We start from the raw sequence: 27,572 nt of genomic DNA on the forward strand, positions 1-27,572 counted from the left end.
CGAGAATCCACCACCTTCACACGGATTTTTAACGCTTTAACGGGAATTTTATCCGCCGACTGATCCAGTTTTCGTGACGCAATCTGCGTTACAACGGACCCTTTCAGGCTCCCTACGTGCACAAGGGTTATGTATTCAATATGCAAACCATCTGATAGTATGATCGATCCTTCCTTCTTTTCTGTTTTATTTTCATTCTTCGGACGTACGAGTTGAGAAAACTTTGAATACGTTGCTTTTTATCTCCTACTTGATAGCATCGAGCGGGTAATGTTACTATTGTTTGGATACTTGGATCTGTCCAAAAAGATGGAGTCAAAGAATGCAAAGAGCGCAGAGGAAAGATTTTTACCTCTGCAGCAACTCGAATTTTGAGAATAAATCTGGTTTTAAAGTCAAGCTGTCAGAACCGAAGCAAATATGTCATGGGTATATCTTTCGCACGTTTTGACACTAGAACTACTGGCACTTGAGACGTAGCTATTTCTACCAAAGCCAGTCAAAATGACTGGTATTTACGTAATAGTAGAATATTTTTATATTTATTGATGTATTATTATGTTACAAAAGGAACTCCATGTTCTGAGATCATAAAAACTATATAATAACAACTTTAATAATAAATAATAAGTACAATAATGAAGAATATTCAGTACCAAAACCTTTGGTAACAAGAATATTAATAGATGTTTCAGAACATAGTTGCCTGTGTTTTTAATTGGCCTTAAATTGCGACGAAACGTGATTTCATCATTAGTTTCAAAGCCTTCTTTTTTCCCTGCTTTAACAAATTCAAACAACCCTCTCAAATTTTATAAAGATACACTCTCGATAATACATTCAATAGCTCCAAAAAATAATTAAACAACGGATTATCGTATAATAGGATCGTATTGCTTAAAACATTGCCCATCCGTTTGGCAACCCTTGAAATCGATATTCGGCTGAGCCACAGGCTCGTTTGTTCGGACGAATGACTTTCGAAGAGAAGAAAATCGATACATACCTGAAGAATCCCACGTATCTGTCCGCTCTTGGTCTCGACGATGCGCGAAGCGTAGCGGATCTGCGTGGCAGCTCGCGATACCTCGCGACCGATCAACACGAGGATAATAATCAACACGAGGCAGCTTTTCGATCTGCTCAAGGACCTCGTGACCAGCGGCCTCTTCCTGGCCGCCGGCTGGCATGGCAAGAGCATGACAGCATTTGCTGGCGGCCACTCGAAGCGACGCCAGCAGCATAACCGTCGAACACGACTTCAGCCACGGCCTCGAAGGTCTGCCGACCGCTCGCCGAGATCACCTCCGCTTAATTCTAAACATTCGAAATAATTTCCCTTTTCAACAAATATTTTATTACATGTCGGTTATCGTATTAATTCTTTTTTATTCGCACAGGCTACAGCGTAATTGTAATTCTGTACCAACGATATTCAACCTTCTTCGCGTCATGACACACGTAAACTAATTACTAGAACTAATTACCTGCAGTAGTAATGATCTAATGTAAAATATAAAATTGTTCCATGTAGTATACCATAAAGCCTAACGTAATAACGTTTCCAATAAAAGCACTGTTAGTAAAACGAAAGGGCTACATTTTCATAAATTTTCTCCATAAATGTACCTCCAACTGCATTTACGTGTACAATTAACTAAGATCATCTTCGTTCCACGAGATGCTCGATTTATTTGAAAAAATAACCCGCGGCAATCTTCTCCACGCGTCTTATAACTCCGTCAAGATTGCATCGAGAGACTTACCTCAGCCGTCACCGGAAGCGATACAATGTTCTAGAGGTACTTTCAATCAGCGGGACGAGTCTCGAGTTATTTTGTAGGCCATACAACGTTCTTCGCCAACGAATCGCTTCGTAACTTCGTTATGCAAAACGTCTTTGAGTAGTTGCAGCTCGCGTGGCCCGCGGCTGAGATCCAGCCAGCCACTTCTACTTCTTTTTCGCCTGTTCCTACCTTCCTTTCCTAACCCTCTCTTTCGGCTGTGCAAGTTAAATTGCACTCAAAACATCCCTCGAACACAGGAGGGAAGAACATGGCCCAGCCTGAATACCTTTTTCCCGTTTCCATGAGAATTCTCCTGGCTGCGCGATCCCGGTCGTGATTCTTTCTGAAATCGACGTGGCTGTTTCTGAATCGCTAAAACCGAGCGGCGATCTGAAACCAAAAGAAGGCGAACGTGAGTCCAGTTCTATATAGAAGAAGGGAGGTGAGAAGCTTGATCAGAGGGATGCCCTGAGGGAAAGCAAGTTTTCTCGGAGCAATCAGTGCCATTCCATGCTTGCTTTTTCCATTGGATCGCCATTCTCATTCTCAACCAGCTGTACATATCTGCACTATGTTACTTTCTCTTCTCCAAGCTGCGTTTCTCTATTTCTTTTTAAATAAATCTCGATAATTTGAGATTCGGGACAACGCGTGTTCGAATTTTCAATGAAAGTCGAAGCTTCTGGTAACTACAGATGTTAGACGCGGTTACATCGATGGATGTCGTTACTTAACGCACAAATTTACAACTTCGTTATATCGGTCCTACCGACTGTACGTAGGCTTGCGACAAGCAATCTTTCGCGCTGCGAGATAAATCTTTAAAGCTGACAAGCTGCGCCGGATCGTGATGGAAGATTGGACGAGCTTCGAGCGAAAACAGCAAGATTAGCCCGTACCGGATGCTTCGTCTTCTCATAAGTAGCGATTTCAAATGTTTCGCGAAAACAATTTTCGCGACAAATAGACCGAGAATATTTATGCAAATCTTGATAAATATAATTGAAACATTTACACCTACTAAATACTTTTACTTAGAACGAATATTACATTTTATGTATTTTATATACGTTCGTATTTTATATCACGTACATTCAGTGCAGTCTTGCACCTTTAACTTCTCCATAAATGCACAAAACTCCGTAGTCTAATGGTAGCTACGTAGAATCCTGTGTGTGTATTACAATGTGCTTATTTTCATTCGTGATTGTTCCTTTGTAAATTTGGATTTCGTACGTATGAATAAATAAACTTCATTATTTTATGGTAATTTGGAAAATTTAAATTGGATGTTTTTAAGGCTCTGTAATATTTTCCTTTGGCAGACGAGAGGAAAGTAGGAATTATAAAGTGGACAAACGAGAAGTGAGTGTACGTAATAAATAATATTCGTACGTATTCATTAGTTGCGTATCGGTAAAATGAGAACTGAATTCTACGTTTCACAGTACAATAATTGTTAATTGTTTTAAACGTCAGTTGTTTGAACAAGAGGCGAATTTTAACTGGATCGTAATTTCAATTATTAGAATGCTTCGAGCCAGATAGATTTACAGGCGATTCCGTAAAAGCTTTCGTTCGAGCTTTTTCTTGTTACCTTTGCAAGCCTGTCATTACATAATTAAATTAATACAATGCGATGCAAATAAAGAGTCAAAGAGTTAAAAACAAAAAGGATGTAACAATCAGGCACCTTATCTTCTTTTCATTATTTTCCTCTAATTATATAATTATCTCTCCCACGGGCGTCGATAGGTCTTTTTACATTCAGGAAGTGATTTCTTTCCCTTTATGCTCGCTTGTAATTTTTCACGAGAATAAAACTTTTGATACGTATTATTCCTTGTATTATTTTATTACATACTTGTTATTTACATTTAGCATTATTGTGTTTTAAATACACCCCAGATTAGTTGATAAAACATTTATTTTTATTTATTCGTCGTGAGAGGACGTTCTTTTTTAATTCTAAGAAAATTCTTCCGAAATTCACTGATCCTCGATTACGTGGTATTCGCGTGTTCATCGAAAATTCCAGATAAGGGCGTACCTACGTAGTTAAGGGTTCGTTCGAGTGGAAAGAATGAGCGAGCCCGCGAGAACACGATTTGGAACCGTTATTCATGCCGCTAACAAAACGATTTGTCAACTTTATCGTTAATGTAACTGCTCGCGAGTTTCATAGACCTTTCAGGCTTCGTCCAGTGATAAAAAGAAACGTCGCGTGTCCTTCGCGTAGATTAACATTCTCTATGGTCCCTTCGAACACGATACCATCCTGGCAGAAATTTATTATTAATCGAACTCGAACTTTTTTCATTTGTACCATGAAAAATTAAGCTGGAACGCATGCAAATATCTGGAGTGTTTCGCATTAACGGAAGGAGACTCTTTGAGAATCCTAATGGATTTTCTTCTAAAGGACCAGCACCGTTCTCAGCTAGCCGCAGAATGGAAAAATCTCTTTGATGCTCGAGAAAACAATCTCTTTTCCGGTGAGATCGGGCTAATGATTCTGGTTTTCTTGAAAAATATGTGGAAAAGCGCGTATAAAACGGACACGACTCTCAAAGCTTTGATGGTGTTTCAGGGTTTAAGGGAATTCATACTGAAAAGTTGTACATAAGTACGGCGGGATATTGCACTGGTAAGCGAGGTTTTTAGCTCTTTAAAGCGAATCTTCATGGAGAACACCTGTTTTCCGGAAGTTAATACGTACCAAATAGAATTTCCCATCAAACTGGTGCGTTAATTTGCAAATTTTTTACATATAATGCGAATATGTAAATGTTAACGATAATATTAATTTCTTTAAAATACTTCGAATCGATTGTCATCGTGATATTATTTAACTTTAAAAACGATCTCAAAATTTATATAGAGATTACTTGATAGAAAAGCTAGTCTACGGTATGAATCGAGTGAAACGAAAATTGTTTAGAGAATTTGCAAAATGTTTCGTGTAGCATATACAACATGGACCTAAATATTTTCTATTACAAGTGTTTAAATACTTTCATGAACCAGTGTATATAACGCATTATCGGTTGTGTTAATGAAATAACATAGAACGCGCATGATGTGTCGTTGGTTTCGAATGGGTTAATAAACAATTTTCGTCCAACTCTCCACCGCGCCCTTTTAATTCAATTGCACTGCCATTGGCGCGTTGACGGGCTATCAGAAAGGGAAAGCAGTTCGCCTAACGATTTGATCGAGGGAAACAGGATTGAGGCAGCTGAACGCATTTCCGGCCAAGTCACCGAGGGGACGAGCCCGCCGGTCGAGGAATCGAAGTTCCGCTAATTTAATTCCGAATCTCAATTATCGGTCGCGTCGGATTCCCTGAGCGGCTCTAACTTTCAAGCCTCTGCATCCCCGGATAGAGAGGGTTGGCGCGTAGTATAGCCGCGAGATCTTGCCCCTGTATTCCGCCACTTTATCTTGGGATTGACGTTTCATCCACGGAAATCGACAGCCCGAGAACCGACGGGATTGCTTTGCGGCCGCATGCTCGCCGGGGAATAAAGGCGAAAGAAACAGCAACAAAATGGTGCAAAACCCGGGGAAACAGCGGAAGCAAGGCGAATGGGAGCGGGAAGATTGTTGTTCTGCGGGGAAATTTGAAGCTGACTAGAAGGAAAGAGTGATGGAATATGGCTGAGGAAGAATACTTGTGACAAGATTCTTGGCTGACGTCTTCGTGAAAAACGAATTTCATGTTTGTGATTAACTGCCGATGTTTATGTACACTGGCTTAAAATTGTATTTGAACTTTTACTACAGAAATTTTATTTATAAAGAATATATTATATGCGTTATAGGAAACATTTGGAAATTTTAATGATAAAATTTGAAAAATGACTAAATAGGTTATCTTTATCGTAATGTAAGAATTTCGAAAAATAAAGTTTCAATTTATTGAAAGATAAGGTTTATAACAAGATATACTTTTAGTTGAAGGTAATTAAGGAAAGTTGATGTAATTATTATTTTAAAATTGATAATGATTATGAAAATGAGACAACGTGTAATACCCTGGAAAGATTCTATTGCAATTTTACGCAAAAACGATAAAACGTGTGCAACGTGACCAATGCCACCAACAAAGTGGAAGTATTAATAATTTGATTTAAGGTCGGCATAAATTTTAAAATTCGTCAATTCAGCAGTCTCACTGGTGCTTTTCTCTTTAGCGGGACTATTAAATTATCTTTTTTACTGTGGTAGTAAAGTTGAAATGATAGCGCGTTTTACAATTCGAACAAAATACTTCCTACTAAATATTGCCGTCTATAAAGTGTTTGAATGATTCGGAAGAGGAGCGGGTCGATATTCAGCACGAAGTTGGCAACGCATGCGCCTCGATTATGTTTCGTATCGAGCAACTTCAGGGCACTGGCACTCCACAGTGCTACTGGAGCAATTGGGAGGGGAGGGTTTTTCTGTCAATAATACCTCTTTTGTGATTCTTCTATGAGAGGAATTCTTTTTTATGTAAATAATCGAAACGCTAACATTCCTGAACGAATTGCCAGAAAATGTAAGTACTTATATATGTGACAAATTTTTCCCTGAAATTCATATCCAGTGTTCTTGACGTACCATAGATGTCAAATTGAGACTTTCCGTGGACACATTTCTCATCCGTTCTTCTAGTAGTTCTTTCGATTTCGAGTTCATTACGATTTTGGTATAAATTTTGTACATCGTATTTTAAATTTTACACTGAACTCTTCCTTTAATTTATGTACTTTTGTTTGATAACATAACCTCTATCACGTATTTTCCATTATCGAACGTTCGCATTTGTCATTCCTTTTTCTTCCTCTTAGTAAAGATTGGCATACTAGGATAACGATTAGGTTTTTCTTAGTTACAGTATAACAAATTTTCAAGATGTCGACGTCTGCGATATATATTTTAGACGTGAAGGGGAAGGTTTTGATCTCACGAAATTACCGTGGAGACATAGAAACGGGTGTTATAGAAAAGTTCATGCCTCTCGTAATGGAACGTGAGGAGGAGGGCAACCTTACTCCGATTATACAAACCGCAGAATGCACATATGCATATATAAAGTACAATAATTTGTATATTGTATCCACTACAAAGAAGAATGCAAACATTTCCTTAGTATTTGTATTCTTGCATAAATTGGTGCAAGTGATGCAAGAATATTTCAAGGAATTGGAAGAAGAAAGCATACGAGATAATTTTGTAGTCATTTATGAGCTTCTAGATGAATTAATAGACTTTGGGTATCCGCAAACCACGGATAGTAAGATATTACAAGAATACATTACGCAGGAAGGTCATAAACTTGAAATCCAACCGCGCATTCCCATGGCTGTGACTAATGCTGTATCCTGGAGATCAGAAGGTATAAAGTACCGTAAAAATGAAGTGTTCCTAGACGTGATAGAGTCTGTGAATCTTCTTGCAAATGCTAATGGAAATGTTTTAAGTTCTGAAATTGTGGGTGCAATAAAGATGAGAGTTTATTTGTCTGGAATGCCAGAATTAAGACTTGGTCTTAACGACAAAGTATTATTCGAATCTACAGGCCNCAAATCTGTCGAACTGGAAGATGTGAAATTCCATCAGTGTGTCAGATTGTCTAGATTCGAGAACGACAGAACAATTTCATTCATTCCTCCCGATGGAGAGTTTGAATTAATGTCTTACAGACTGAATACACACGTAAAACCTCTGATATGGATAGAATCTGTCATTGAGAGGCATGCCCACAGCAGGGTAGAATACATGGTAAAAGCGAGATCGCAATTTAAGAGACGTTCTACAGCCAACAATGTAGAAATAGTAATCCCAGTACCCAACGATGCAGACTCTCCCAAATTTAAGACTACCATCGGTAGTGTTAAATATTCACCAGAGCAGAGTGCAATAACTTGGTTCATTAAGTCGTTTCCTGGTGGTAAAGAATATCTGATGAGGGCACACTTTGGTCTACCATCTGTCATTGGGGAAGACGTGGAAGGGAAGCCACCAATTCAAGTGAAATTTGAGATTCCGTATTTCACTACTTCTGGAATTCAAGTGCGTTATTTGAAAATTATAGAAAAGAGCGGGTATCAGGCACTACCATGGGTGCGGTATATCACGCAAAATGGAGATTACCAGCTGAGGACGAATTAAACGTAAGAAATTTATGAAGGGGAAAGGCAGAATTTTTAACACGTTACGTTAATGTTAATAAAAAATGCAAAGGTGAAAACTAGTCGGTTTGCTACGCTTAGTATGCTTCCGAATGTTTACAATTAATTTTATGGTAATTTTCGGAAACGATCGTGATCTGTATAGGAATTAAGATCTTGTAGAATGTAAAACTAGAATTTGCGATATTGACCAATAATTTATCGTCATTGATCTTTATTTGTCGGATTTAGTGTAATTTTAATCTTTTTTGCAGTTTTAATACTCGTTAATATTTTGTACATTTTCTTCATGTTTTGTATATAATTTCTTAGGAATATTTTCAATATTCTCCTCTCATATTACCATAAATCGCGTGCAAAGGCGATGTACTTAATTTATTGACTATATGTTTTTCCCATTCCATATTGCAAATATGTACTACAAATAGTATTTTCCACATACAGGGGCAACTATAGTATACATTTAATTACCCAATATAAAAAAAGAGAAGAATTGTAAATATGTAGGAAACCATGGTATTTGAATGTCTTCATGGAATTGTTAACGAATTATAGGCATTTTTCGGTATTAATATATGTGTAAGTTCTAATAGTATTACAAGTTTATTATTGTATATCAGTATGACGAGAGATAATAATGTTGTTATTATTGTAAACAATGTATTAGTAATTTAAGACATTGAGATGTATTAAATTTTTAATAAAAATTATGTTTTTTCTTATTATCCCCAATTTTCTTATTATAAATCCCAATTTTTCATTAAGTTTTAGATACAGTATTCAAATTAATCAAAGTTCATCATGAAACTAAATATGATTTTATTAAATATTTGTAAGTTCGAAATCTTTTTATCTGCTAAATCATTTCAAATTTTTTTTTAGATTTAATTCGATGGAGCTACATTCCTTCTGTGCACATTTTACTCTTTCATTTCGTACCTTAACGTATAGACCATTTATTTACCATCTCCTGTCCACGACCGACTATTTACTCAACTGAAGGAAATCACGTCTGAAGAAAACTGTAGAAGAGGAACAGAGAGAAAATTAGAATGGAGGGACAAGAAGGAGGAAAGAAAATGCATTCTCTAGCGGTGGAAGAGTTGCTATCCTCTACTTCATTGATGATTTGACTTTATAATCGAGACGGTCTCGTTCAATTACGATGGAATTTCTCGCGGAATTTCGTGCAAACAGTGCTGGGATTCAGGACGAGTCGATCTCCCTAGTAAATATCTCTTTCTCGTAGCTGGATTCGGGCGGGATGCAGACGATCCAGAGTCAATCAAATAAACCATTTCCAAGTTAACGATTATTACGGAAGGTGGAAACAATATTTGTCCATCTATACGGCAAATACATTTGTGCCGTTTGCTACGATCGGTTACGTTCTCTCTTACGGTGAAATTTCTGATTTCGTTGATGAGACTCGGTCAGCAGTTTTCCGGTTCTCCATACGTTGGCTGCTTCCTCTATTTTTCCCTCTCGGATAAAATAGCGAAAGAGATTGGTTAACGTGCGAAAACACTTGATGCAGCGTAATTGTGTTATCGTGGAAACAAGCTGGCTGCACGGATTTTTAAATGTAAACACATTGTTTTTCGATTTAATCTATTTACTCGCTTGTTTCGAGCAGTGTTTTTTTTTTTAAATAGAAAAATCGAACTAACGATATTACGCGTTCTTTATGCGATTTCCTGGACGAGTAATTTTAGTTTATATTTAGTTTTCATGGTTTATATATTTCTGTATCACTTTTATTAATTCGTTGAAGTCATTGTTTCTGAACTTCTGTTATATAATATTTTTGTCTGTGATGCTACTGTTTTACTTTTATTGCGGATATTACATATATGAGATATATTTCTTTTATTATTTTTGTTATTTACGACATCGTCGGTTTTTGATTTCAGGTATATTCTCGTTTATGGTATCGCTGGTTTGTTCCTATTATTGATATATGAAAAATATACTTTTTTTATTATTCTTGTTATTTCTTTTATTGCTGGAATCCTCTATTTAGTATCTTTACACTGCACCGTTCCACAAGCCAAGCATTATCTTTTCCTTTTTTATTCAGCTTTTAGACGACAATTTTCTAGACGAAATAACGCAAGATTTGTGTTATCGTTTTATTATATAAAAATGAAATTCAAAATATAATAAAATGTAACTACAAAAATAGACTTTATAAGCTATCGTTTGGTTAATTATGGTTTGAAATTTTAACTGCTCGATTTTGCGTACTTCTAGTCAGACTTTGTCGCGTTGTATCTTGCACCTTGTACCTTTATAAAAATTCAAGATCTTAGGATGACTTTGTAGCGTACATCTTTAATCCTGAAAAGCACATGTGCGATACACTAGTGGCTATACATCGCCAGATTTTCATAACGTTAAATATTACATTTCAATAAAATGCAATGAAAGGAAAGGCGAAGAGGATTCGATCGATAGAACTTTTTTCTCGGAAGCCCTTTTCACGGTTTAAGTCACGGTTTTATACTTTATCGGTAGAACGACATCGTAAATTACATTTTAATTAAAATTGAAAGGCTTCGATCGTTGTACGCAGTTTCACGAAGAGGAAGGGGTAACAGCGACCAGTCGGTTCCCGCGCCATCTTCTACTTTCCGTTCTCCTTTCAAAGCTCACGTAGTCAAACGAGGTTCAGTTACCTCTCCCTAGTCCTTTTATATTTTATAGCGAGCGCACCGCACCGTGAGGTCATCGATGCGCTTTTGTGCCGAACAATTGCCTACTTCGGTGCACTACACTTTTATTACGTAACACCGATGGCCATTGTGCTCCTATGTAACGTTGGAATTCGCGAACCTGGTAGATTTTTTCTTGAAACATCGTGTCAAGCTTATACCTCCTTTACTTTGCTGTATGTTCGTAAATTACGTCTTGAATTTAAAAAATTTATTAAATCTGAAGAATTAGAAGATTGCAGTAGTCAGGGACCAAAAATAACAGTCATTTTGTAAGGTTTTGTGAGAAATGTTATTGTCAAATGTGATTTTTGTTTAAATGGACCAAAAATGATGTCATCTTTTGTTTATTTGGGTCTAATAATTAAATGTTCGTATTGTTATGAGATATAATAGTATTTAAATTTTTATATTGCTATTTATTTAGTTTCCAGAAAATATTGACAAGTATATGCTGCGCAGTATGTACGACGAAATTATTTTCCAATTGTTCTTTCCGCAGAATAATAGGTACATATAATTGGATTAATATGATTTTAATGAAAAGTTATACATAAACAGAATATCAATTTACTAGTAACTCTTATAATCCAAGATTTAAAGTGTCCTTACGAAACTCGTAGTTATAACTATTAATTTATGATCGCGGTATACCGTTTTCATATTTCTGAAGAACTTTTTAGATAAAAATTACTAAATAGGCCATGAGGAATGATAAGGTTTACGACAACATATTTTTAGTCGAAGATAAGATAAAATGCTTAGAATAAAATTACAATAATTATGATAATGAACCGACGGGCATTACCTTAGAAAAATTCTATTGTAATTTTATGCAAAAATGTTAAACCACGAAATGTAATGCGAAACTGAGCGGAAGTATCAATAATTTGATTTAAGGTCGACATAAATTTTTTAATTCGTCAATTCAGCAGTAATCATCAACGCTTTCTTTCTGAGAGTATTAAACATTACCTTTTCTTATTAATAAAACCAATAAAGTTGGAAAGATAGCGATCGGACAATTTTTAAATGAAAACAAGGGAAGAGAGTAAAGATAGCAGTAATAGAAATAGAAGTTAGCAACGCATGCGCCTCGATTACGGCTCGCACCTCGTCCATTCGTAGCGAGCAACTTCAGGTAGTGCCACAGTGGCACTCAAGCAACTGGGAGGGGCTGTCTCTTTTTTGTCAATAACATCTTTTCTGTTATTCATTTATAAGAGAAATTACCTTCGATGTAAATAATCTAAGGGTTAACATTTCTTCAGGAATTGCAAGGACACGTAGTAAGTACTTATATATGTGACAAATTTTTCCTTGAAACTCATATCCAGTGTTTTTGACGTACCATAGATGTCAAATTAAGATTTTTCAAGGATACATTTCTCATTCGTTCTTCTAGTACTTCTTTATATTACGATTTTGGTATAAATTTTGTGCATCGTATTTTAAATTTTACACTGAATTCTTCCTTTAATTTATGTACTTTTGTTTGATAACATAACCTCTATCACGTATTTTCCATACTCGGTTTATCGAACGTTCGCATTTGTCATACCTTTTTCTTCTTCATCGCAATTTCACATTTTTAGTAAAGATTGGCATATTAGGATAACGGTTAGGTTTTTCTTAGTTGCAGTATAACAAATTTTCAAGATGTCGACGTCTGCGATATATATATTAGACGTGAAGGGGAAGGTTTTGATCTCACGAAATTATCGTGGAGACATAGAAACGGGTGTTATAGAAAAGTTCATGCCTCTCGTAATGGAACGCGAGGAGGAGGGCAATCTTACTCCGATTATACAAACCACAGAATGCACATATTCATATATAAAGTACAATAATTTGTATATTGTATCCACTACAAAGAAGAATGCAAATATTTCCTTAGTATTTGTATTCTTGCATAAATTGGTGCAAGTGATGCAAGAATATTTCAAGGAATTGGAAGAAGAAAGCATACGAGATAATTTTGTAGTCATTTATGAGCTTCTAGATGAATTAATAGACTTTGGGTATCCGCAAACCACGGATAGTAAGATATTACAAGAATACATTACGCAGGAAGGTCATAAACTTGAAATCCAACCGCGCATTCCCATGGCTGTGACTAATGCTGTATCTTGGAGATCAGAAGGTATAAAGTACCGTAAAAATGAAGTGTTCCTAGACGTGATAGAGTCTGTGAATCTTCTTGCAAATGCTAATGGAAATGTTTTAAGTTCTGAAATTGTGGGTGCAATAAAGATGAGAGTTTATTTGTCTGGAATGCCAGAATTAAGACTTGGTCTTAACGACAAAGTATTATTCGAATCTACAGGCCNCAAATCTGTCGAACTGGAAGATGTGAAATTCCATCAGTGTGTCAGATTGTCTAGATTCGAGAACGACAGAACAATTTCATTCATTCCTCCCGATGGAGAGTTTGAATTAATGTCTTACAGACTGAATACACACGTAAAACCTCTGATATGGATAGAATCTGTCATTGAGAGGCATGCCCACAGCAGGGTAGAATACATGATAAAAGCGAGATCGCAATTTAAGAGACGTTCTACAGCCAACAATGTAGAAATAGTAATCCCAGTACCCAACGATGCAGACTCTCCCAAATTTAGGACTACCATCGGTAGTGTTAAATATTCACCAGAGCAGAGTGCAATAACTTGGTTCATTAAGTCGTTTCCTGGTGGTAAAGAATATCTGATGAGGGCACACTTTGGTCTACCATCTGTCATTGGGGAGGATGTGGAAGGAAAGCCACCAATTCAAGTGAAATTTGAAATTCCATATTTCACTACTTCTGGAATTCAAGTGCGCTATTTGAAAATTATAGAAAAGAGCGGATATCAGGCATTACCATGGGTGCGGTATATCACGCAAAATGGAGATTACCAGCTGAGGACGAATTAAATGTAAGAAATTTGTGAAGGGAAAAGACATTTTTAACACGTTACGCCAATGTTAATCGTAGTATAAAAGTGAAAACTAGTCGGTTTGCTACGCTTGGTACGCTTCCGAACACATTTACAATTAAATTTATGGCAAGTTTCGGAAACGATCGTGATCCGTATAAAAACTGCGATTTTATAGAATGTAAAACTAGTGTTTGCGATATTGACTAATAATTTATCGTCATTGATCTTTATTTGACACACTTGGTATAATTTTAATTCCATTTGCAATTTTGACACTTTAACATTTTTTCCGTGTTCTTCATGTTCTGTATATAATTCTTTAGGAACAATTGCAATAATTTCCTCTCATAGTACTATAAACTATGCAAATGCAAAGTATGTACTTAATTTACTAGTTGTAATACGTTTGGATCCTATGTTATAAATGTGTATTCCAACGAAATTATCCAATGTAAAAAAGAAAAAGAAAAATTGTAAATATATAGAAAATTATCGTATTTGAGTGTTTTCATGGAATTGTTAACGAATTAATAGGCGTTTTCCTGTACTAACATAATCTGTAATAGTATTATAGACTTATTATTGTATGTCAGTATGACAACGAATAATAATATTGTTTTTATTGTAATAATAATTTAAGATACACAGAAGATTTATTAAATTTTTAACAAAATCTATCTATACTCTTTTTATTATATCGAACAATCCGTCTTTTATTGTTTTAAAAATAAACAGTTTTATGAGAAGCAAAATTTCAGTTCAAAAGTTTTTTCTATTATTTATTATCAAGTACATATTCTATATTTCCTTTAAAACTGACCTGACTCTTTCATCAATTTTACTTTCTTATAATCCAGAAAAAAGAAACATCCTAATAAATAGAACCATTTCCTCCTATGTACTCCCTTAATTCAACTTCGATAAAATCTACATTCGCAAGGTCTCGAATAAACCTGACTATCGAGTTGAGCGGAAGTCATTCGAAGTTAAAAGGCTGCCTACCTATGGGACTTCTATTCGCAAAAAGGCTATATCGCGAATTCGTTTGATAGCTTCGAAGGGAATCAAAGACGGTGGTATAGAAAAATCGCGAAAACATTACGCTCGATGTGGTTTCCCTTGGAAAATCTGTAAATATTCTACTGTGGACTACGTTGAATCGCGCGAACAGACCGTAGGACACGGAAACCCGATTAGAGCGAAACGCAGCGAGTCTTTTTTATTCGCGCGGCCGCGACACGGTCACGCCATGCAAATTTCGGTGGTGTGCACGCTGTGTAATAATTTTATGGAAATTGCTGATCCTGCAAGGAATTTCGAAACGCATCTCGCCAGAGTAATACGTGCACAAACGTATCGGAAGAAGATGAAGAAAATAAAAAAGAAAGGTCATCGAGAACAACCAGACCGACCCGTTCTACATCTTAAAGGGATTCTTTATATTTATTTGGCAATTTTTAAGAATTCTTCTCTTAGCTTGGCTATCGCGACTAGAATGTTGAACAAGTTCTACAATGGTTTCGTTACGTGGTTTGTGTTATGTATTAGATACGTGCGAGGAACTGATAACGACTCTCCGTTATCGCGGGATAAAGTATTTTTGAATAATTTTACCGTGTATTACGTAGCTCTTTGTGTACATGAGAATTCTTATAGACTGATTTTTCACCAGAAACTTGAATGTGAAACTCGCTTTTTGTCAACAACGGTTATTAACGCGAAGTATTAAACATTAAAATATCATTCTTTAATTGGTATTGAAATCAGAAAATTAACAAAAAACGTATTTGCAGTGATGTTTCTCTTCTGTAATCTTCGATTGATATTTTCTCTTCCAAAGAACGAAAGCATCAAAATTTCTCGATTAATCTAATTATTTTACGTATCTTAACGTTATTTACGGCCTATGGTTTACGCCGTAAACATAATTCTCACTAGACAACACGATAAATATTCCTGGGGTACGTCAGTTATTTTCCTTTTCTCCTTTTTCATCGCTTTGCATCTGGAATTTGTGTATCAATTCGCAACATCGGCTAGCACATCGAAGGATATTTACGACAACACGTTTATTCGAAATTTCCTCCTATGGTATGCGCCTTTATATACTCACACGTACATATATATTTATAATAGTACGGGCATGCACCTGTGTTACATCGCAGTCTTCAGCCAGAGATGTGATCAATAAAGGTTAATGTATACTCCACGAGTTTTCCATGGGCAACTGCAATTTTCAGCTTATCGGTTCGCACGGTGATGCTTCGAAAGAGAAATCTATATATAAATTCTTTATCATACCACAAAGAAGGGTAATTTATAGTTGAGATCCGTTATCGTGGTGTTCGTGATACGGATGGATAGGTGGACCATCTTGCACAATTATTATCAATTAACGAGTTATTAGCGAAATTTTACAAGTCACAAGCTTCGAGTTACAACGAGTTTGTCGCAACTCAAGCTTTTTTAAATTTTATATTCAGTCACGTTTCGTAACGTATAACACTTCTATTAGATGTTTTATTAATATCGTAATTAATTACTCTTTAAAAAATGTATATTAAGTATACTTCTTGAAATCAAGTCGCTCGAACTCAAACAGCTTGGATTCAAGTAATTTGACTATTCTGAACGAGTCTGAAGGAATCTCCTACTCTCCTTAATTAAAATATCTTATCTACGATTGTCAAATTGAAGAAAACTTCAAAGGCGCTTTTAGCTGTCCGAAGAAAAAGAGTTTATTCCTTTCCTTTGGTTAAGAGGCAAAGAACACGGCAAACTATAAATATTCTAACATATCTTGACCAACGAGAAAATAGTAAATAGCAGGGTTTAATTAAGGGGAATAAAACATGTCGATATTTTCATTTGGAAGATGATATTACCTGTTTCGTACACGTTGTTCATATTGTGTATCTTGAAAAAGGCTGAGAGAAAGCATGCAAAGCCGGCGAGCCATCCGAAACCCATTAAGGATTGCAAATTATTGGAGCGAAATGATTCTTTCGTTTCTTTCCCTTAACCTTTTTTCGTTTCTTTTTTGTTTCTCAAATGGAAGCGTGGCCTCGCGAAGTTATTTCGTGAAATTGTCTTTCAATCGGAGGATTATTATTTCCTTTATCGTTAGAGCTACTAGACTTGTAATATATCTGTATATAATTAAATGTACCGTGTAGATATTAAGACAAATTACTATACGTATATATTCGTAAAGTATTAGAAATACAAAATTAATCGTCATAATATTCTCCAAACAAAATTCATTAAACTAATTCATTAATACAGACATTATATATTATTGTAGTATCGGGGAAAAACCATAAGTGATTAAGAGAGTCTACTTGACTATGGGACATGTGCGGGCCAGGTATACCAGAACCAGAGTATAGAAGGTAGCCGTTAGTGAGTTGAGGAGCTTTAGTGTTGCCATCGGGGCTTTAGTGTAGCCAGCGAGCTCCTATAGTGTTGCCAGCGTTGTCGAAGAGTATCGTCAGCGTTGTCAAGGAGTGTGGTCGGCGTGAAAAAGAGCCGTTGTGACGAGACGAGTTAGCGACGAATGATGACTGCGTGCATATAGACTGACGGAGCATCATGCTTGATTTTGTGCTGGCGTCAACGATATTGAAATAAATCATATCGTTACCAAACTAACTTATCTTATAATTATATCTTATAATTTATCCTATATTATTCTCGACATTTATCTTTACTAAAAATACACTTATGTAAATACCGTATCTGCATCGTGTCTCTCAATTAAAATCACATCAACAGCACCAAAGACCATCTATTATTTATTCAGAGATTTGCCCGATAAGAACAACGAGCATCAAACAAATTCGAAATGTACGAGCGTAATCTCACATAAGCCACGATCAAACACTTAGGCCGTATCATTATCAGCGTGAAAACGAAGGAGATCGATTCGAATTAAGAATCTGTAATCTCCCTTTGAGCGGTGACGCTTACCACTCGTCGCTTGATCGATCTTACAGAGGAGATAGAGGTTGAGGCTCAATTTCATGGTTCCCCTTTCACCCTTAACGTTCCTTTAATAGAAAAAGCAAATTCACCGAGGAAATCAGACTGGAAAGTGGCGGTGAACGAGGTACGAGGTACGCGTGCAACCCCTTAGGGGATCGGTTGCACACGTCTCATGGAGCATCGGCCTCTCGATCGGCTCCGGAATTGCCCTGGGATTCTACGGGAATTCTAGCGAGGCCGATTTAAAAGTTGCATCCGAGATCCTGTCGCGAGATCCATGGCAGACGTCTGGTCGTCTCCGCCGCAGGATATTAAAACTTCGCTGGGAAATATATAGCGGTTGTCAGGTCGACTGGATATGTCGGGGGACGAATAAAAATGCGACTTATAGTACAGGCTGGAGAATAAGAAAAAAAAGAGGACGGCCGAAGTTGCGTCTTTCTCGAGGGACTTGCGGCTACGACTGCAAAACTCGCCGGAAACGGAGATTTAGACGGTGTCGTTGTTGGGATTGAGGATGCTGTTATTCCGAGGACTTGATCGTGCAACGATACGAGAGATGTTTTATGTTAGTAAATGGAAATATTTGACATTGCGATGATTGACTTGAGAGGACTTATGGCGGTGTTTAGGGTCTACGTGATTTTGGAAAAAGTATATCTAATCGAATGGATTGGAAGAAAGTTCTTTTTAAATTTTGTTAATAGCCCATTGTTAGCGAAACAAGAGCAAAAATGGAATTAAATTCGTTGGAAATCTTTTGAATTCTTCGCTCGGTCAGGTTCGTCGAGCGACCGGCTTTATGATCTTAAAGTCTTTGTTGTAAGCGCTTCTCTGTATGAAAAGTAGAACGTCAAATCGAATTTATACATTTCTATATGCACGAGTAACGTAGAGCGAAAATTGTTTTGTCGTAAAACGAATTAGCACTGCAATTTGGACTTAATTTCAGCGGTTCCTAGGGAACGGCATCTCGCGATGTCGCTTAAATTCCGGGGGATCCATTGAATTACAGGAATATGAATCGCAAAACCCGTGGATAACTTCCGAGCTGTTTGGTGTATATTCACAGAAATACGTTCCAGAGGAGTTTGCCATTCGTAATTCAAGCCGAGTTTATGTACCTTGCGTACAAAGTGTTGGCGCGAAGTTACAGCGCTAGAAATACTCTGCTTTTGAATCCCGAAAGTCATCCGTTTCCATGGCGGAAGTGGATGCACGCTGTCTGGTCCCGGTGGTAAGTGACACGTGGCAGCATCTCGCGAATCTAAGAGTGTCAAAACTTTGCCAGACATTGCTTCTTTATTCATTTCTGTATACTTGGGTTACAAGCGAGATTTGACGAAGGTAGGTAGAAACGTTGCTCTTCGGGATTATGGGGTAAAAAATTCAAGATAATTCAGATTTACGAAGATTCGGATGAAAGTGAATAGAAAATCATGCTCTGAAACTTTCCTACTAAACGTCTCTTACGATGTTACAAATGGAAACTAATCAGGCAGCGTTTGAAAGTAACTTAACTATAAAGTAGTCGGACAACGAAGGATCTTGAAAGAGAAACAAATGACCAAGATACCTAAACATTCCAGGGATTCGGTCATGAAAATTTCCCCATTCCGCCTACACGTTTCTTTTCGTTTCCCAAACGCAAACAATATTTCACCAGCGTTTAAACTTTTTCTCTTAATAACACGAAGCCAACCTCCGCGCCTTTTCTCTCGCGCAGTTAAGCGCCTTAATATCCTGTTTTCCCGGTGCTTTGCACAAAATTCGACGTCATAACGCCACGCCATTTTAGAGTTCCTGATAGCGCGTTAAGACGGCCTCGGCAAAACAACCGGTGATTAATGGCGATGCGTCAGACTTCAATGCACCTCCGGTTTTCAAAACCTGTGAGTTCGCTCCTACCACTCTCTCTCTCTCTCTCTCTCTATTTCTCTCTGCTTCTCTTTCGCCTTTCCATCAAATTCAAAAAACACGAATTTCACAAGGAATTCACCGTTCTATCGAAAACCTGTTCAAAGGCTCGGGAAAGACTAGGTGAGCAGAAGGGTGGCGTTTTAAACGCGAAGCTAAGCCGCTTTCAGAGGAAGCTCGACGAACTGGGACAGTTGAGCGGTGGTTGAGCATGTATGAAAACGTCAGACAGCGCGTAAATTAAGTGACGTTCATTTCGCGGTTCTCGAGGGACACGCTTGCCACGGCCCCGTGATAAATAAAAGTATATGTACGTTTAAGTCTCAAATGTTGGCGTTGAAAACGAGGCTCTGGCTTGTTGCCGTTGCCCGTCGCGCCATGAAAGGAGTTTATATATGCGTGCTTGGGCGTATAAAATCGTAGAGAAACGGGCCGCGGTTTCCCTCACTGCGGAGATACTACCTTGAATTACGGGGATTCGGCCGAAAAAAATTCCCTTCCCTGCTGGCCGCGATGGTTCGTTACTGTGGAGAGAACCGGGACAACCGCCTTAAAAGTGCTCGAAAAAACGCTACCCTTTTCCCTTCTATCCTCTGGCAAACCGGTCCAAAGAAACGAACTCCCTAATTTTCTGCCACTCGATTACAGCCGAGATCCGGCGGAAGTTGCAGTTTTTGTCGAATCCCTGTACTACCCTACGCCGTTTCCCGCGTCTAATTAACCTCGCGTATGTGTATCGCTTCAACTATACCGCAACTACGCTTTATCGCGATTTCTGTGTTATATCTCGCGTGTTGCGTTTCTGCTTCGGACCTGTTTTTCGGCTTGTACGTTCTATTGGCGAAAGGTAGATTTTTACACGTTAAGCTGTCAAAGGGTTGTTAAGCTTAGCTAAAGGCTGAGTCAAAGTAAAGGCTGCAGTTTGAAAATTTTAATCTAGTCCTTTCGAGGAAGTAGACGTTCTTTTTCAGGAATTCTCGAGGATAAAATTCCGTCTATATTTTCGCGCGTGACACGTTATGGAACGTTTCGAGATAGCGAGCTTATAAACGCGTTAGTATACTGCGCGACGATAGTCCCTGACAAAATACGATTTAGATACAAGCTTTTTGCCAAAAATGGCCAGGCAATTTCGTAGGATGGGAAAAGGAAGGGATAGAATCACTCGCAATTTACCCTTTACCGTTGCAATCCTCCCCAGAGAGAGGACTGGTTGGGTAAAAATGTACGCGAACGACACGAAGAGATTCTCTAGCTCGTTATCGATCGATAGGACTCGGCAAGAGGCAGTGCACCGTGGTGGCTACGTAAAACCGAAGAAAAGCGAGTCGGTGGCCTAGCTTCGAAACGAGATTCCCGAATTACCCGGATTTCACGGAAAAACCGGCATTTACCCGAGTCATTTGGGAAAAGGCGAGGCCGCAAATCGCGTGCGCCGCTGTGATTTATCCTTCAACGTTCTTTCGGAGGAAAAAGCGAAAAAAACCGAAAGGGGAAGAGAAAGAGAAAAAAGGGGAAAGAGAAAGAAGAAGAAGAACGCGGGAGAAGAAGAAGAGAATTTCAGGCGGATGGGTGTTAAGCATCCACGATAGACGAGCTCGTGTCTGTTCCACGGACTGACAAGAGTGACAAAACGCCACCCCTTCGGGAAGACCGCGGGATCCGTCACTGGCTCCCAGCCAATCGAGCTTCCTTGTTTTCGCTCCCCCGTGCTTGGAGCTTCGACATCTGATTGCAAATTACGTTCTCGGGGTTACGAGTTGTTTCCGCTGTTCCGCCATACCGGATCGATGCCTCTCGAAGGCGCTTCGTTTTTCTTCGTAAGCCCCTGGACCTCGTGAAATAATCTCCAACGTATCCGTCACGTTGGGATCGCTTAATTCGGGGATTCCTGCGAAGTCTGCCAGAGATTTCCTAGACTTTGCCTGTCTGCGCTGTTTTTAGCTATCGTACAGTCATTTGTGACTTGCAGAGCAATCGCGCGAGAAGTTACGCTCGGGTTTTGAACGTTGGGAGGGAGACTGTTAACGAGAGTTGGTGAATTGAAACTATGGTTGGTTCGTGTAAAGCGCTTTGGTAATTGTTGGTATAATTTAGTGACAATTGCAGATTACAATGGAGAATAAAGAGAAGTCGAGGGATTAAAGACAGAGATCGCGCGATAGAGTAGCAAGAAGAGGCAGGAATTTCAAATATGTTTGTATGGGGGGAGTGTTTTACAAGTTTATGTACTGTTTGTAAGTTTATGTATTGTTGGCGGTGCATTATGCAGGCGAATAATACCGTTGTATAAGTATAACGTTATAGGTATTTGGCTGGCAAATATTTACCGCAATCCTCTTTGCTAAATTAAAAAGAAGCAGTAGAAAGACACAGTTGTTTCTGTTTAGAAGAATCACGATGATTGAGAACACAACTGACAAATTGCACAAAAATTTGAAAGATTTTTTGCGCAAGAAGGAAAAATATTCTCTACCACAAGCTTCTTTCTTAATTGAGAAATATACAATAGTCTTTGTCTGGAATAAAATTCCATCTTACTTAGAAATGCAATCATAATATATTTAGTTTCTTCTAATTCCCTCTCGAGGGATAACCGACGGCTCGAAAATGTTTCACGAGATCTGCACGGTACCTCGGAGTCGAAAAATGTGTTGCATTTCGGTCGGTGATTTGCGCGCGTCCATTTGCATTTTAACATTTCAATTTTGCCATGCAAATGACATTATGATCGCGAGGACGGCGTGTTCTTCTCTCCGTGGGCGTTATGGTGGCGATAAAAATCTGTCGGTGCCTCACCACCCCCGTCTATTCTTCATTTCCCTTGGAAACCTTCTGAATCAGATAGCTTTCACGGCGGTTCTCATTAGTAAGAGAAACGCCAGCAAATATTTATAGATACCGTTCCGTGGCATTTACATTCGGCGAAGGGAAAGAAAACGTTGCACAATGACGCTTTGTGACGTTGCAACGGTACCACGAACTCCATTTCCACCCTTTCCACTCTTAATACGACCATCTTTCGCATTATTCGTCATCCCTTTTCGTTCTCTGTAACATCGCCAACCTTTCATTCGACTGTTACAACGATGCTTAAAGTCGTTCTCCATTCAGAGTTATTAAAATTCTGGAATATCAAACGCGAATGAATGACTTTTATTGTACAGGGTAGCTCAATAAAACGACGCCAAATTGGTACAGCGTATTCCGCAGATTATACAGAAGAAAATGATTTATTACACAGTTAGAATAAATAAAATAATCATTGTCCATCGAATAAGATCGCGTGACGTTTTCTGCTCTCACAGCTATGTGTAATTATTTCTCGATAATACGACACTCGACGTTGTTATTTATTTATCAGCGTGTAATTACACTGATCCCTCAATCTACGCGGCACTTGTGTTACGCGGTAGATTATAACACAATTTACGAGGTAGTTTTTACGCGCGATCTTAATTTACGTGGTCAGTCGCGTCAGTGCTGTATGAGATAAGAATAAAGGTACATTACGTTTCGCTGGTCATCGTATGTGTACATATTTTTTCCCTGGGACTGACAGGCTTTATCTATGCGATTTTCATTCGCGTGAAACGAATCCACGTGGAACGGATACTCCGCGTAAATCGAGGGACGGGTGTATACCGAAATATGAAGTGCGTTTGGATTCAGAGCGTATTGAATCTTTCAAATCTTTCACTTCCCCTTATCGTACCGCGAAAATTTCATTAAATTGCCGTACTTTGATAGTTAATACCATACTCGACAAAGCACTTCAGGGTTTCAAGCACCTGAGCTTCAACTAGATCAACTCTCCAACTTAACGAACTTATCCTAACTTTCACAAAATATCAAGTGTCTGCAAACCAGACTCAACTTGCCACCAACTAAACCACATTGAAACATTCATAAAATCTTGCAGTTCCTTTAACGTAAAAACGTCAATCTATTTATTTCCTTTATTAATCTATCTTTAGTCTTTCGTTATCCTCCGACTTTTAAACCATCAATGGATAAGAAGCTTACATCGGGCAATCTTTAAATCTCGAAGACATCGAGGGAAAATCAGCAGAACAGTAGAATTTCAACGAATATTTCCATATTAAAGTACGCGTTTATATGTATAATTTAAGAGAAGTGAGAAATTAAATACATACGAAAATTCTCATTAATTCGCGGAATAAAAAAAATGTTGAAATTTCCAAGAAAGGCAGGCGATTTTGTTCGCTCGTGGTAACCGTGAAAGGAAGAAGGGATGCTCATTACGTGAGCTCGTTTTGTCGTTGCAACGCGACCACGGACATTGGGAAATGCAAATAGAGAGCAGTTTGGAGACGTCGGAGGCTCTTCGACGTTAAACTCGAGAGTTAATGCATTCGAGTATCGCTGCGTATGCAAATACACGGCAAAGAGGCCGCAGCAGCACAGCACACGGGCAACGTAGAGGCGCGGCGTCGATTGTCGGCGTCGCGACGCGCGTTATGGAAATAAACGCGACGCCAGCCGGATACGATGATATTACGAATTAGATGGGCCGATAATAATTTCCGGCTGCACGACGATGAATCGACAATGCTTTCGGGTATAATTAAAGTGCCGAAGAAACATAAACGTGTTTCCTTACCAAGTTTATCGGAATTTTGAATATTTTCCAAAAATACTCTATGAATTTTAAAACTCTTTCACGAGTCTGCGCAAGTAAAGAAGATTATTACTTGTATCTCTGTACAATTAATTTCACATTACTAACAAAAGTAGCAAGAGATTCAGTATAGACGTTCAACTGAAAAATCTCAAATTTTTAACATGCATAAGAATTTAAGAAGTTTAACATACATTCATCGATTCAGCCCAACCTCGCAATCCCTTAACGCATATATTTTTCCTCGGTATATTCGTGAAATTGATCAATATTTTTATAATAAAAGATCTTATAACGCAAATGGATGTACCATATATTTTGTATAAAATATTTAGATATTTTAATATGTACATGAGATATCGTAGCTATCGTATTAATAAAAGTCGACGACTAAAATAATCGGCTAAACTAAGAACAATTCATGTTCATCGTATATGTCATTAAGTGATTGATAAAAATCAATATTGAGACGAAAAGTTAAAAATAGGTTGTTCCAGCTACCAAAACTGAATAATATTATAAAAGAAAAATATGTAAACTATGGATCCTGTTCATGTTGCAAAGTCTCGCGTCCCGAATCTAATAAAGGTTGCAATGTTGGAGGGATTCATTTATTTCCATTACCGTCACGGTCGATTAGTGGAAATTCCATCCAGGCCAGGTTAGTTATTACAGGAACGCTGTCAGATAATCGAACTTCAGATAAATGCTGCGGCGGCCTGCTATGTACGTACGGACGTACCGCGTATATTTGCATGCGTGTAAACGTCGACAAATTACCTACGCTCGAATAATGTGTCGGTCCACGTTAAACATGGGAATTGCGGCGGGATCTAGCTTGCACTAAATTTGCTAATAACCATCAGTATTCTATGGACACTTCGATTTATTGGTTCACGCTTTGGTTTTTTTTTCTCTCTCGCCGATAGGATGGCAGAGAATGGTGAAAAAAGAGGTACAAAATAGTACGCCTCTGACCAACGTCGAAAATTGTTGACTGTTAGTTTTCGAACTGATTCGTCCGACGAGCGATTAACCGAGAGAATTTAAAATAAACCAACCAAAATGCGAGAGATTTTGCTTTTTCCTATGGAATCCTTTCTTATGGAATTTTCATTTCGTCGATATATAAAGTTCTAAATAAAGTATAATATAATATGTTGTTTTAAAGAGGAATTCATGGATGATTTACAATAATCATTTTAGGGAGGTAGATTATAAAGTTACAAACTTAAAGTGGAGATTATCAGAGATGGCGTAAGTTGAATTGGTTTAGGTCGATGCAGATTGAAACACTAAGTTATGACCATATTTCTATTCCAAATGATGGATATCTCTAACTCGTTCTGGAATACGTTCACGTATTCGGGAATTTAATTAGCTTATTAAGAGGCAAAAGTTTTTATGATCTAAATTAAGCTTTATTTGATCGATGAAATCTATTAATGAAATCCTGTCATTAATAAAATTTCTGAAATTTTTCCAGAGCTTAACAGTGAGGCTATTGAAGAATACAAAAAGTTGTGTTTCACTTCATCTAAATTCTTGCGCAATACCTTCCTTTTTCGACCTTATTTATCAAAAACACGATCATACTCTCGAGCTTTCATAAATAAACGTATATTTTCTCTGCCACATGAAGATTTCTACAATTAACGGATTCGTACGACTAATGAAATTCAACATGATGTTCGAAAATATTAAATAAGAAATTTGCCAAAATAACATACTAAATAATCCTTTGCTTCCTTAATTCCATTTATCAAGGAGTAATCACGTTGCCGTGTTTCCTCTTGGAAATTTCTAGGACGATGGGTCACGTGTAAAAGTTCTTGCGCTCGAAGTAAGGAGAAAAAAGGAGATCCTCCTTCGATCGACGTATCGTAACAGGTATCCGTGATCTCTGCTAAAGTTTCACGGGAGAAAATACGCCCCTTAAACGCGTTATCAGAGGCACTCGGAAGCAGTGGTAATTAAATAGAGTGACGTAGTTGGGACTTTGCACGAAGGTTGCAGCTTACCAAGACCGGGGGGTCGACGAACCGCGTTGCTTTCGTTGCACTTGAATGCATTAGCTCAGCTTAAAGTCGAGATGGCGACGACTACGTCTCATTGCATTTGCATTTACTGCAGTGCCCACACGCATTTGCATTTAGTTACGAATCATTGCGGGGGCGCGAGGGCGCGAGCACGCGCATGTCCTAGACCACCCTCTTCCAGAGATCTTTGTCGCTTTCGACAAAACTTGGGAACACGTATATACTGTCACGTTCAACAAAGTCTGGCCTCCCTTTTAAAGTCAACCACTTTATTCTCGCACCCGTAAAATTTTGATTTACGGACCTCTGATTCGCCACGGAAAAACCAAGGGATTATGAAACTTGCGTGGAAGGCTAAATGTAATGCATAGTAAAGAGCGTTGGGATTATCCTTTCTTGCTCTTGGGTGGTTAGGAAAGTTAGAAAGGAGTTAGTTTTTTTTTAGATAATATGGATGAACGCGAATGTTTGTATAAAAGAACTTTTTAATGGATGTTTGTTTGTATTTCTGAGGATAGGCTCTATAAATTTGAAAGAAAGTAATATGAATGATACAATGCGTAATAGAAATATCTTTTGTTTATGCTTTTCTTTATTAAAGTTACCTACTTTTTAAAGTTGGATCATCAAACTAACCTCTTCTATATGATAATTATATGTATGTGCGGTATATATGTTTAATCGAAATGGTGAAGCGAAAAAAATTAATATATTCTAAATCAGCTAAAAGCTGAATGCTAAAATAATTTCGCAGTCACTAAATGTCAGTAGTTAGAATTTTTCAAACTGATCTTTATAAATTTGAGACAAAATAATGTAAATGAAATGTCACAAAAATGCTCGTATTGCTCGAAGATATTTGTCTTTTAAAATTTGGTTATCAAACTAACCTCTTTCGGATAGTACACATATATACGTATGTATAATGGAACTGATCAAGTGAGGAAAATGAATGTATGTACCTGGAAGAAACTGGGAGCTGAAGATTGTGAAGATCCACTGGCTATGTTGTCGTCATTTTGTTGAAATATTATGGAGCGAGAGATGCTTCTTGTGATGATACACGAAACACAACTTTTGTTATTACATATTATTTTATGTATTAAACCACGGTTTATACGCGTTTAAACACAGTAAAAAGAGTTAGTATATACAGTAAAACACTGATGCTTTATCAATTTTCCGAAAAATATCACAAGTTTTGCAACCGACAGAACGAACTACGCGGATTGGATATTACATGGCTACCGCAGCGTCCTACGGAAATCGAAAGTTTCCGAAGATACCCGAAAGGAACAAAGCCGACTCAAATTTGCTAAGGTGACGCTAAAAGCGCGGGAAAGTTACGTCGGATTACAAGCAAGCACGGTTTGCTTTCCGTAACTT

At 37.8% G+C, this 27,572-nt stretch overlaps 3 protein-coding genes across 10 annotated transcripts in view; 2 read left to right on the forward strand and 1 right to left on the reverse strand.

The window, feature by feature from the left end:
- The window catches only part of LOC122570748 (neuroligin-4, X-linked-like), a 223,234-nt gene that overhangs the window by 35,969 nt on the left and 159,693 nt on the right, over nucleotides 1-27,572 (reverse strand). For all 4 annotated transcript variants that reach the window (XM_043733545.1, XM_043733546.1, XM_043733544.1 and 1 more), the window contains 2 exons: nucleotides 1,767-2,177; nucleotides 1,007-1,317 (listed from right to left, as the gene is read on the reverse strand). In XM_043733545.1, the coding sequence (XP_043589480.1) occupies nucleotides 1,007-1,201 (195 nt within the window). In that variant the 5' untranslated portion in view covers nucleotides 1,202-1,317; nucleotides 1,767-2,177. The remainder of the gene's footprint in view (nucleotides 1-1,006; nucleotides 1,318-1,766; nucleotides 2,178-27,572) is intronic.
- Nucleotides 6,192-8,671, forward strand: LOC122570750 (AP-1 complex subunit mu-1-like). 4 transcript variants are annotated; one of them, XM_043733552.1, is made up of 3 exons: nucleotides 6,192-6,330; nucleotides 6,664-7,948; nucleotides 8,411-8,668. In XM_043733552.1, exon 2 carries the CDS (start codon nucleotides 6,687-6,689, stop codon nucleotides 7,944-7,946), a length of 1,260 nt encoding a protein of 419 aa, XP_043589487.1. In that variant the 5' UTR covers nucleotides 6,192-6,330; nucleotides 6,664-6,686; the 3' UTR covers nucleotides 7,947-7,948; nucleotides 8,411-8,668. The 4 variants fall into 4 exon arrangements, with proteins under 4 accessions (XP_043589487.1, XP_043589486.1, XP_043589488.1 ...); XM_043733551.1 differs by having other exon boundaries at nucleotides 6,664-8,670; XM_043733553.1 differs by having other exon boundaries at nucleotides 6,194-6,330; nucleotides 6,670-8,671.
- LOC122570749 (AP-1 complex subunit mu-1-like) lies at nucleotides 11,809-14,281 on the forward strand. Of its 2 annotated transcripts, none has more exons than XM_043733549.1 (2): nucleotides 11,809-11,969; nucleotides 12,317-14,281. In XM_043733549.1, exon 2 carries the CDS (start codon nucleotides 12,340-12,342, stop codon nucleotides 13,597-13,599), a length of 1,260 nt encoding a protein of 419 aa, XP_043589484.1. In that variant the 5' UTR covers nucleotides 11,809-11,969; nucleotides 12,317-12,339; the 3' UTR covers nucleotides 13,600-14,281. The 2 variants fall into 2 exon arrangements, with proteins under 2 accessions (XP_043589484.1, XP_043589485.1); XM_043733550.1 differs by having other exon boundaries at nucleotides 11,821-11,969; nucleotides 12,306-14,281.

Source organism: Bombus pyrosoma, linkage group LG9 (assembly GCF_014825855.1).
Source record: "Bombus pyrosoma isolate SC7728 linkage group LG9, ASM1482585v1, whole genome shotgun sequence".
NCBI lineage: Eukaryota > Metazoa > Arthropoda > Insecta > Hymenoptera > Apidae > Bombus > Bombus pyrosoma.